The sequence below is a fragment of the Panthera uncia genome, unplaced genomic scaffold (assembly GCF_023721935.1).
Source record: "Panthera uncia isolate 11264 unplaced genomic scaffold, Puncia_PCG_1.0 HiC_scaffold_2564, whole genome shotgun sequence".
Lineage (NCBI taxonomy): Eukaryota > Metazoa > Chordata > Mammalia > Carnivora > Felidae > Panthera > Panthera uncia.
In genome coordinates, this window is record NW_026059306.1 from 1 (window position 1) to 10,546 (window position 10,546).

At 60.4% G+C, this 10,546-nt stretch overlaps 1 protein-coding gene across 1 annotated transcript; it reads left to right on the forward strand.

The window, feature by feature from the left end:
- The first annotated feature begins 6 nt into the window (after positions 1 to 6).
- LOC125917839 (obscurin-like) lies at positions 7 to 10,425 on the forward strand. The gene is made up of 9 exons (XM_049623934.1): positions 7 to 33; positions 372 to 635; positions 951 to 1,217; positions 2,070 to 2,336; positions 2,441 to 2,713; positions 3,164 to 3,436; positions 3,685 to 3,881; positions 4,336 to 4,411; positions 10,058 to 10,425. The coding sequence occupies exons 1-9, from the start codon at positions 18 to 20 to the stop codon at positions 10,333 to 10,335; spliced, it is 1,911 nt and encodes a 636-aa protein (XP_049479891.1). The 5' UTR covers positions 7 to 17; the 3' UTR covers positions 10,336 to 10,425.
- Positions 10,426 to 10,546: the final 121 nt, after the last annotated feature.

The following is a 10,546-nucleotide window of genomic DNA, read 5'->3' on the forward strand; positions in this document are numbered from 1 at the left end:
AGGAGAGGACATCGGCCATGCTGACTGTCAAGGGTAAAGATCATGTGTGGCCACGTGGGCCAATGTCTTGGTGTCTGCATGTTGTCCATTATCACCACCTTCTCCCTGTCAGACCCTTTGAGCATCTGTGTCTCTCCAGCTGTGTCCACCTGGGAACTCCCAGCCTCCATCTCCTTGTCAAGTATTTGTTCTGGTGTCTGTGTCCAGGCTTGTGTTTGCCTTTCCTGGACTGTTTCCTCACCCACTCTGTGCTCCATTCACTCATTCTTGCTTTGGCTCTGGGCAGTTTGTGTGGTGCTTGTGGGTGTCTCGTCCTGGACATAGAGTCCTCGAGACAGCCTGGAGTCCTCCTGATCCTTGGCTCTCCCCAGCCCTGCCCGCCAAGTTCACAAAGAGCCTGAGGAAGGAAGAGGCCACGGAAGGGGCTACGGCCACACTGTGCTGTGAGCTTAGCAAGGCGGTCCCCGTGGAGTGGAAGAAGGGGTCTGAGACCCTCAGAGCCGGAGACAGAGTGAGCCTGAGACAGGATGGGACGGTGTGTGAGCTGGAGATCCGTGACCTGGCTGTGGCAGATGCCGGGGAGTACTCGTGTGTGTGCGGGCAGGAGAGAACGTCAGCCACGGTGACCGTCAGGGGTAAAGACTGTGTGTGGCCAGGTGGACTGCACGCATGCCTGTCCTTGTATATGTCTGTGCATCACCACTGTGTCATGGGCTCTTACCTGCTCTGTGCCGTGTCCACTCACTTGGCCAGTCGTTTTAGTCTGCTCACTGACCCCCATCCTCGTGGCCTCACGTGGTCATCCTGCTGGTGGGGTAGAATCTCCACCTGGTGTCCCCCTCCCACCTTACCCCAACCTGTCCAGCTTTCCTGCCCTCATTGGGCCTAGCTGGGTGTGGGTGCTCCCCTTTGGGCTGACTGTGTCTCCCCTCTGCACCGCTTCCCTGCAGCCCCACAGGTGGTATTCAGAGAGCCACTCAGGAGCGTGCAGGCTGAGGAGGGTGCCTCGGCCACACTGAGGTGTGAGCTTTCCCAGCCCAATGCTGCTGTGGTCTGGAGCAAGGGTGGCCTGGAGCTGCAGGCTGATGGGCGCTGGGAGCCTCGGCAGCGGGGCTACACTGCGGAGCTCGTGCTGTGGGACCTGCGCAGAGAGGACGCGGGCGAGTACACTTGTGCCTGTGGACCCCAAGCCACCAGTGCTGCCCTCACCGTTACAGGTGGGCCCCAAGGCAACACCTGTCCCAGGGGCAAGTCCCTTGTGCTTTGGGTTGGGCCTCTGGGATGCAGCACCTCCCTGGGAGTCCCTTGGGGGATAGGAGCTTCTGTAGACATATCAGGCCTGGTGGGAGCCTTAGCCCCCATGATTCCTACCTTGGTAGCTGAGCCCCTGAGGTTACCCCTACCCCCTGCAGCCACACCCCTGTGATTCCCCCATGCACCCTTGTGGGAACCCTGGGTCTTGCCCTCACTTTCTCCCTAATCCCCACAGCTGTGCCCCTGTGGTCTCCCTGCACTCCACAGCTGCACTCCTGTGGTCTCTCCCTGCACTCCCATAGCTGCACCCCCGTGGTCTCTACCTGCACTCCCATAGCTGCACCCTCATGGTCCCCCTGCACCCCATAGTTGTTTCTGTGGTCTCCCTGCACTCCCATAGCTGCACCCTCATGATCCCCCTGCACCCCATAGCTGTACCCGTGGTCTCCCTGCACCCCATAGCTGCACCCTTGGTCCCCCTGCACTCCTATAGCTGCACCCTTGGTCCCCCTGCACCTCATAGGTGTACCCGTGGTCTCTCTGCACTCCCATAACTGCACCCCGTGTCTCTCCCTGCACTCCTATAACTGCACTCCCATGGTCTCTCCCTGCACTCCCATAACTGCACCCCTGTGGTGTCTCCCTGCACTTCCATAGCTGCACCCCTGTGGTGTCTCCCTGCACTCCCATTGCTGCACTCCTGTGGTCTCCCTGCACTCCCATAGCTGCACCCCTGTGGTCTCCCTGCACTCCCATAGCTGCCCCTGCACCTGTCCTCACTGCACCTGCCCTCACGCTGCCCTGCTTCCCTGTAGCTGCACCGGTGCGCTTTCTCCGGGAGCTGCAGGCCCAGGAGGTGGATGAAGGTGCCACTGCCCACCTGCACTGTGAGCTGAGCCAAGAGGGTGCTAGCGTGGAGTGGCGCAAGGACTCCCTGCAGCTCTTCCCTTGTGCCAAGTACCAGATGGTGCAGGAGGGAAGGGCTGCCGAGCTGTGGGTGCACCGCACTGAGCAGGAGGATGCTGGCCACTACACCTGTGACACGGGCCACGCACAGAGCACGGCCAGCCTCTCTGTCCGAGGTGAGCTGCCCAGCGGCTCCTGCCCTCCCTGGGGTCTCACCCCCACCCTGGGAGCAGTGGGCACTGTGCTCATCAGCCCTAAGCACCCCTCCCTGGCCCCCCAGCCCCTAGGCCCACATTCCAGATGGAGCTGCAGAGCATGGAGCAGGAGGCCGGCAGTGTGGCCCGGCTACGCTGCCAGCTGAGTGAGGCAGAGCCTAGAGTCCCAGTGCAGTGGCTCAAGGAGGGTGTGGAGCTGCATGTGAGTCCCAAGTATGAGATACGGCGTGTGGGGACCATGTGCGAGCTGCTGATCCATGGGCTGGAGGCCAAGGACACGGGCGAGTACGTCTGCATGGCCAGTGGTCAGAAAACCATGGCTTCTGTCATGGTCAAAGGTGAGCCATCCATGCCACACCCACTGCCCCGGTAGCTGCCCTGGGGGAACACCTGGCCTGGCACCCACTAGGGCCAAGCACCCCTCTGGACGTGGCTCTGAGGCCTTTGCAGTTACAGGCTCTTCTCCTTTCTGCTCACTCTGGTGTGGGTGGCCCCAGCATGCAGAGGGACAGCATGTCCTGGGACTTCCTGAAGGGCTTGCCTCCCTGCTGCGGTTGGCCACAGGGTGGGGGTGGACAGAGGCAGCCCCCCACCCCACAACCCCTCTGCTTCTTCTGAGTGCCCAGACTTAAGTGTCATGGAGACAAAGGTGGTGCATGGCAAATAGAGGCTGTGGCAGGGGGAGAGTGGGAGGATGTTCAAGAAGACTTGCTGGAGGAGGGGAGTGGGAGGTGGGCCTGGTGCACTGGTGTGGCTGGTAAAGGGACCCCATCGCCTACACCCCCCAGAGCCTGAGGTGACCATTGTGCGGGGGCTGGAGGATGCCGAGGTGCAGGTCGACGGGGAGGTGGAGTTCAGTTGTGAGGTGTCACGGGCTGGGGCCACGGCTGTGGAGTGGCACCTCCAGGGCCTGCCACTGCAGAACAACGAGGTGACAGAGCTGGCTGTGCGGGGTGGCCGCACCCACACGCTGCGGCTGAAGGGTGTGACCCCTGAGGATGCGGGCACCGTCTCCTTCCACGTGGGCGCCCACACATCCTCTGCCCAGCTCACTGTCCGAGGTAACGGGTGCCACACAAGCTCAAGCCCTCTGTATGCCAGAGACAAATGCCAGGGTCCCTGCCCCCGGGTCTGAGGGACGGGTGGGGAAGCGGCCCTGTGAAGGGTGACTTGGGGACAGTGGAGGTGTGATGGAGGGGTGCCCCCCATGCTTGTGTTCAGGAAGTGGGATGGGGTGCTGGGAGGCACCCCTGACAGTCGGCAGTGGCATCCCGGATGCTGAGGCCCACACTGTGTGTCCGCTGTGCAGTCCCTGATGTGAGCATCCTGGAGCCCCTGCAGGATGTACAGCTCAGTGAGGGCCAGGACGCCCACTTCCGGTGCCAGCTATCCAGGGCCTGCAGCCAGGAGGCCCGCTGGGCCCTGGGAGGGGTGCCCCTGCAGGCCAATGAGATGAATGACATCACCGTGGAGCATGGCACACTGCATCTGCTCACCCTGCACAAGGTGGCTTCTCTGGGTCCTGCCCCATTCATGGTGCTCCCTGGGGAGTTGGGGGGGGGGATAGATTACCACTCCATTCAGACATGGCTGGGGGCCAGCCGGGGTGCTCCCTGGGGACTGGGTGGGGGAGGCTCCTACTCCATTAAGACCTGGCTGGGAGCCAGCCACAGTGCTCCCTGGGGAGTGGGGAGGAAGGCTCCCACTCCATTAAGACCTGGCTGGGAGCCAGCTGGGGTGCTCTCTGGGTAATGGCCAGGGGGAGGTTCCCATCCATTCAAACCTGGTTGGGGGCCAGCCATGGTGCTTTCTGGGGAGTGGGGGGGGAAGGCTCCCACTCCATTCGGACCTGTTTGGGGGCCAGCCATGGTGCTCCCTGGGGAGTGGAGGGGAGGTTCCCACTCCATTCGGACCTGGCTGGAGGCCTGCAGAGATGGAACAGACCCCCTCTCTCCTTCAGGTGACCCTGGAAGATGCGGGAACCATCAGCTTCCAAATGGGCTCATGTAGCTCAGAAGCCCAGCTGAAGGTCACAGGTGGGCAGCCCCCTCTCCTAACCAGCCCCTTGCTTGCGGATGTCTGTATTTCCTTAGTTGGGGAGCTGTTGGCAGTGGTGTGGCCAGAAGCCCATGCCTTCCAGAGGTGATCTTACCTTGGGATGGTGACCGTCCACCCCTTGATGGCTAAAGTCACACACCAGAAGGATAGTGTGTGTGGGATCCCAGTATTGGATTAGTGCTGTCCACAGGAGGGAGATGTGGGCCTGGGCCTTTGGGATTTTTCCCCTGTGAATGTCTACTCTTGTGGCACACGCCTGTGTGTGCCATGTAGATAATCATGTCTACATTGATACATGCCTGCACATCCACAGGTTTCCAAGTGACACATGTGGTTTTATACAACAGCATACAAGGTCCCAGGCATGTAGGGAGGACCTAAAGACCTTCAACTTGGGTTATACTTTGTCCCCAGAGCTGGTCATCTCTGAGTGCCTGACCCTGAGAGCTTCTCCTGTGCTGTCTTACTCCTGGTTGTCAAGCTGGCCCCATGCATCCATCATCCATCATTCATCTACATGTCCATCCACTACACGTTCACCACCCATGTTTTTGTCCATGTATCATCTGTTTACCTATATGCTTATCCATTCATCTACCATTCACCCACCTACTATCCATCCATCCATCCATCCATCCTTCCATTTACCATCCATCTATCCATCTGTTGTCCATCTACTCTTCCATCCACCACCCATCCATCTGTCCAATCACCACCCACTTATATATTTGCTCATCTATCCATCTACCATCTATTCATCCATGATCCATCCATCCACCATCTATCATTCATCTACACATTCATCCATTACACATTCACCACCTGTCTTTTTGTCCATTTATCATCCGTTTATCTGCTCATCTACCCACCCAACATTTATGCATCCACCATTTATCCAACCATCCTTCATTCATCCATCTATGTACTGCTCATCTATCTGTCCACCATACGTCTGTTCATTTACTGTCCATCTGTTCATCCATTATCCATCCACTCATCCATCTACCACCTATCATCCATCTGTTCACTTACCATCCATCTGTTTACCCACCATCCATCCATGGACATCCATCCATCCACCTGGCATCAATCTACCCCACATGCCTCTACCTGGAGAGGGCCTGAAGCTGTGCCATCAGGGAGTCCCCAGTCTGCTGGTAGAGTTAGACATAGAGATGGAGTGTGTCCTGAGTCTCAGGTGCCCCACCAGCCCAGATCTTGAGAGGGTGGACAGATGCAGTCAGCTCTGTGAACTGGGGGGCTGAGAAAGGCACCAGAGTGCAGTGCCCTCCAGCTGAGTGATGGGAGAGGGGAAGTATCCTGGGTGTTGTGATCCAGGTGGGTCCAGGAAGGGCCTGTGTGTTCTTAAGAGTGGGTGTCTGTGAGGGGGCAGCGTGGGAGTGGATTGAGCCTTACAGGTCCCACTGAGGGCTGTGCCTTGGCCCCTCTTGGCCTGGTGTCCCCAGTTGAAGTGTGCTGACTGATGTAAAGATACCTGGCCATGGTCTTATGGGAGGGCCATGAGCATGGGGGTGGGGTACAAATGGGTGTCCTGGTAGGTGGTAAATGGACAAGCTTGGGAGCTCTGTTGGAGACGAGAATGGGGAGATGATGCAGTAGGGTGGGGACATGGTCAGGTGTGCACTTTTGGGAAAGGATAGGAGGGAAGGTGGGGGCTGGAATATCAATGGTGTACCCCGGGAAGGGTATGGGGGGTCTTCTGCAGGAGGGCCCAGCCATGGTGGGTACAGGGGTACACAGCAGGCATCGTCTGCATCTGGGAAGCCCCTGGGTTCAAGCCCCACTGTGTGACAGGGCAAGGGGCAGTTGCCATGCAACATTAGGGCCCGAGAATCTGAGGGCTGGAAGGACCTCTGGGGACAGGAGAAACATCTACTTCCAAACGCCCAGGGATGGCGGTCTTACTTCCCAAGGGAGATCCTGCACTTTATGAGAGCAGGGGGCCCCATGACTTCTTCCCACCCCACACCCACCCCCCAAGGATTGAAGCCTTAGGGCTTGTCTGCTCTGCCTCCTGAAAAGGGCGTGGATGCAGGTGACCAGTCTCCTGTGGTGAAATAGGACATGTCCCAATGGGGGTGTTGGGTACAGGGGGGCTAAGCTGCCCTCCCATGGGCTTGCTGTGGGTGGTTTCTGTGTCTCATTCTGCAAGCAAGGTGGGTCAGCTGGCCTGGGTGGACCTCTTGTCTCAGCCCCAAGGCAGCCTCTGCAGACCCCAGGTTGGCTCCACAGACCCAGGGTGCCCAGACCCCCTCCTTTTGCCCTCTTGCACAGAGGCAGTACCACGCCTGGTACGTGGCTTGCAGAACGTGGACGTCTTTGCGGGGGAGGCGGCCACATTCTCCTGTGAGGTGTCCTGTGCGGGGGGGCCGGAGGCCCGCTGGTGGCTGGATGGCACCCTGCTGCAGGATGGTCCCCAGAGTGCTATCTCCGTGCGTGACGGGACCTTCCACTCCCTCACACTCTCGGGCCTGGGGGTTGCTGACTCAGGCACCATCACCTACCGTGCAGGGCCCCTGGTTTCCACGGCCAAGTTGTTGGTCAAAGGTATTGGCCAATGGGACCCTGCCCTGAGCTGACGCTTCTGTATCTGCTGACCCTGAACGCTTGCTGCGGGCTTCCAGGGTGCCGGGTCCAGGGCTGGCCCCAGGACTCGAGCTGGGCATCGCTCTGCGTGTGCCATGGGCAGGCATGGTGGGAGGTCTGCTGTACCGATTTGTGGAGGAGGAGGCCAGGCTGGGGAGAGGTGAAGCCAACCCCATGCCCACCTCCCTGTGGGGCACCAGGCCTGGCTTCCTGCCTGGTCACCATTCTGTGGCTGTCTATCCCTCAGGTGCTCTCCCAGAGGGCAGCTGGGGAGTGAGAGCCCCCTTCCTGGTCCTGGTCCTGGCCTGCTCTGTCCCTGCTCACCAATGCTTCCCTTGCTGTGGGCTCAGTTGGGGTCCTGTGACCATCCCAAAGATCCATCTTTGGGGAGGATGACAGTGGGGTGTCCGGTCCTCCAGGATGGCTGGCCAACAAGGCTTCACTCAGTGCTTCTGTGGAATAAGTGCAGACATTCGCCCATGTCCAAGGGGCAGATCAGTTGTTGAGTAGGATTTCAGCAGGCTGAGACGGGACAGGGACCCCGAGGTTGGCGAGGCCCCTGGGGGTGCCATGGGCCCAGCAGAGTTCATAGACCCTGAGCAGGGGTGTTGTGCCCCTGCTGAGGCAAAGCATGCCCTGGGCCAGGGCTGGGGAGGGAGGCAGAGGGTTCAGGAAGGGCCCAGCCCTGACAGAGGCCAAGCCTCCAGTGCCATCTACCCCAGGGAGGGCACAGCTTCCCCCATGAGGAGGGCCCTGGGCTGCCGCGATGGGTTCTCCTCCTGCCGCAGCCCCCCACCCCCACCGCTTGCTTGCTGCTGAGCTGCTGAGAGCAGAGGGCGGGTGGGGTGCAGCCACGCTGCACCAGCTGACACATGACCGGGGTGTCGGCCGACAGATCCCACGGTGGAGGTGGTCAGTGCCATGCAGGACCTGGCCGTGGAGGAGGGCGGCCCAGCCGAGCTCCTCTGCCAGTACTCGAGGCCTGTGCAGGCCACGTGGAAGATGGACGAGCAGGAGGTGTGCGCTGACGGGCGCCGTGTCATCATAGAGCAGGACTGGACCGTGGCCAGGCTGTCGTTCAGGCCGGCCTTGCCCTGCGACAGTGGCATCTATTCTTGTGAGGCTGCGGGCACCCGTGTGGTGGCCCTGCTGCAGGTGCAAGGTGAGGCCTTGCACGGCTCCAGCGTGGTTGGGGCCATCCTTCCTGGTGCAGAGGCGGGTGTGACAGTCAGCATTATGTGGCCGTGCTGGAAAGACAGGGCCCCAACAGGCAGGCCTCTGCTCTTCCTGGAGCTGCCTGATGGGACAGGAGGGAGGTACTGGGCTGCATGCCCTGAGTCCCTGATCTTAGGTGGGGCACTGGAGCCCTGTGTCCCTGTCTGCACACAGCAAGGATACCCTTGTGTCCCAGGGGGACACAGCAAGGTCCCCCTGTGGGGGACCAGGGGTGGGGGGGGGGCAGTTGACTGCAGCCCCCAGGGGAGGGACATCATTTGGCCGCTGCCAGTTCCTGGTTGGGAAGATCGGAACACTGCCCAGTGAGGAGTGATCTGGAGGCGGTAGTGAGAGGGCCATCCAAGCCAGGACAAGCAGGTCCTGGTTCTGTAAACAGTGATGTTTTTAAAACACCTTTTTCTGGTCCCGGGAGGCACAGCTCGGAATAGACAGCAATCCCTCCCTCCAGGGGGCTGTCCCTCTGGGAGCTGAAGTTAGACGTGACAGCAGCTATGGGGAGGGGCTGCCCTTTGATCCCAGACCTGAGGGAGGCGGGGGGGTGCAGCTGAGGCATGAGACCATCTGGGATGGGTAGGGTACAGTGGAGCCCAGAGAGGCAGAAAGGGCAGGGGCTCACTGCTGCTTTGACATCTGGGATGTCTAACCCCCATTGGTGCTGTTGATTCTGATGTGGGCAGGAAAGGAGCTGGGATGTGGGGAAGTCTGGTCTGTGGTATGAGGAGCCCGGGAGTGGGACAGTGGCCAGAAGAGGGACATGGGTGGGTCCTGTGGGGGTGTCTGCTCTGAGATGCCCTACCCCATTCACTCCCTGGGGCTTCGTGTCCAGAGCAGATGCCCCTACCTGCAGGGCATGTGTACTCTGTGGATAAGCTGGGATTGAGCACTAGGGCTGTGAATAGGTTCTAGTTGAGTATGTATCCCAGAGAGCAGTTGGGGCTGTGGTTGCCCCATCCCCCATTGCCCAGGTCAGGCTCTATAGCGGCTTCCTGAAGTCATGTGGGTCAAGGTCACACCCTTCCCAGCATCCAGACCAGCCCTGGGTCACCTGGTTCTCCTTTCCTGCCTCACATGTGCCCTGCCCAGATCAGTCATGCCCAGCCTGAGATTCTTCCTCCTCCAGGAAGTTGCTCAGACTTCCCACTGGCATCACTGTACAGGCGGTGTATCATGGGAATGGGCCGTGGCAGGTGGTAAGCCTGGGCTGCTGTTGGGGCCAGGCAAGCCCAGTCCTGAGCTCATGGCTTAACACATCAAACACACATCCACCTATTAAGTCTGGTGTACTGTGCAAACGAGAGAGCTGGAGAGGGGTGGGGAAGTAGGGCAGGGGTCTCTCTGGTCCCTGTGAGTGAGGGGAGCAGCCCAGCATGTCTGATAGTGCTGGCTGAGGATTGGGAAGAAAGGGGGCCATTTTCAGAGTCCCACACTGCAACCTGGGCAGGGGCATTTAACTCTTGCTGGGGGCAGGGTTTGAGCCTGGCTGTGGGCTGGGCAGCTTTGGGAATACCTGTGAGGCTTCTCACCTGTCTGGTATGGAGAAGCATCCCCTCCCTGACCACCAGCCAAGGCAGGCTACCAGCGTGGTGATGGTATGGGAGTGGGCAGGGCCTCAAGAGGCCCCCGTGGTGGCCCCATGTGGACACCGTGCACTGCCCTCCACTGGGCCACATGCTGGTCAGCCCTTAAGCCCTTCTAATGGGGGTGGGCTCTTCCACGTAACTCTGCAGGGGGCCCTGGGGCAGAGGGCCCCAGCGCACCCTGAGCCGCCGCCTTCCCCGCAGCCAAGAACACAGTGGTGCGCGGCCTGGAGAACGTGGACGCACTCGAAGGCGGCGAGGCGCTGTTCGAGTGCCAGCTGTCCCGCCCCGAGGTGGCCGCCCACACCTGGTTGCTGGACGACGAGCCTGTGCGAACCTCCGAGAACGCGGAGGTGGTCTACTTCGAGAACGGCCTGCGGCACTTGCTGCTGCTCAAAAACCTGCGGCCGCAGGACAGCTGCCGGGTGACCTTCCTGGCAGGGGACGTGGTGACGTCCGCGTTCCTCACAGTCAGAGGTTAGGGGTGCGGGGCGGGGCTGAGGCCTCGCGGGGGGGGGGGGGCGTGTATCTGGAGACCCCTCCCACCGGCTGCCGCTCAGCGGGTGTGTGGGGTCTCTTGAGACCCCTCCCACCGCATCCTCGCTGTGGAGGTACAGGACTGGGGGCTGAGGACGTTGGCGGTGGAGGGGGGGGCGTCGGTCTTTTGAGACCCCTCCTGCCAGATGCTGGACT

Bases quoted from the DNA above. Each gene is read 5' to 3' on its own strand.
- LOC125917839 (XM_049623934.1), top strand. The intron at 636-950 runs GTAAAGACTGTG...GCTTCCCTGCAG, and splicing joins AGCCACGGTGACCGTCAGGG to CCCCACAGGTGGTATTCAGA. The intron at 2,714-3,163 runs GTGAGCCATCCA...TACACCCCCCAG, and splicing joins GGCTTCTGTCATGGTCAAAG to AGCCTGAGGTGACCATTGTG.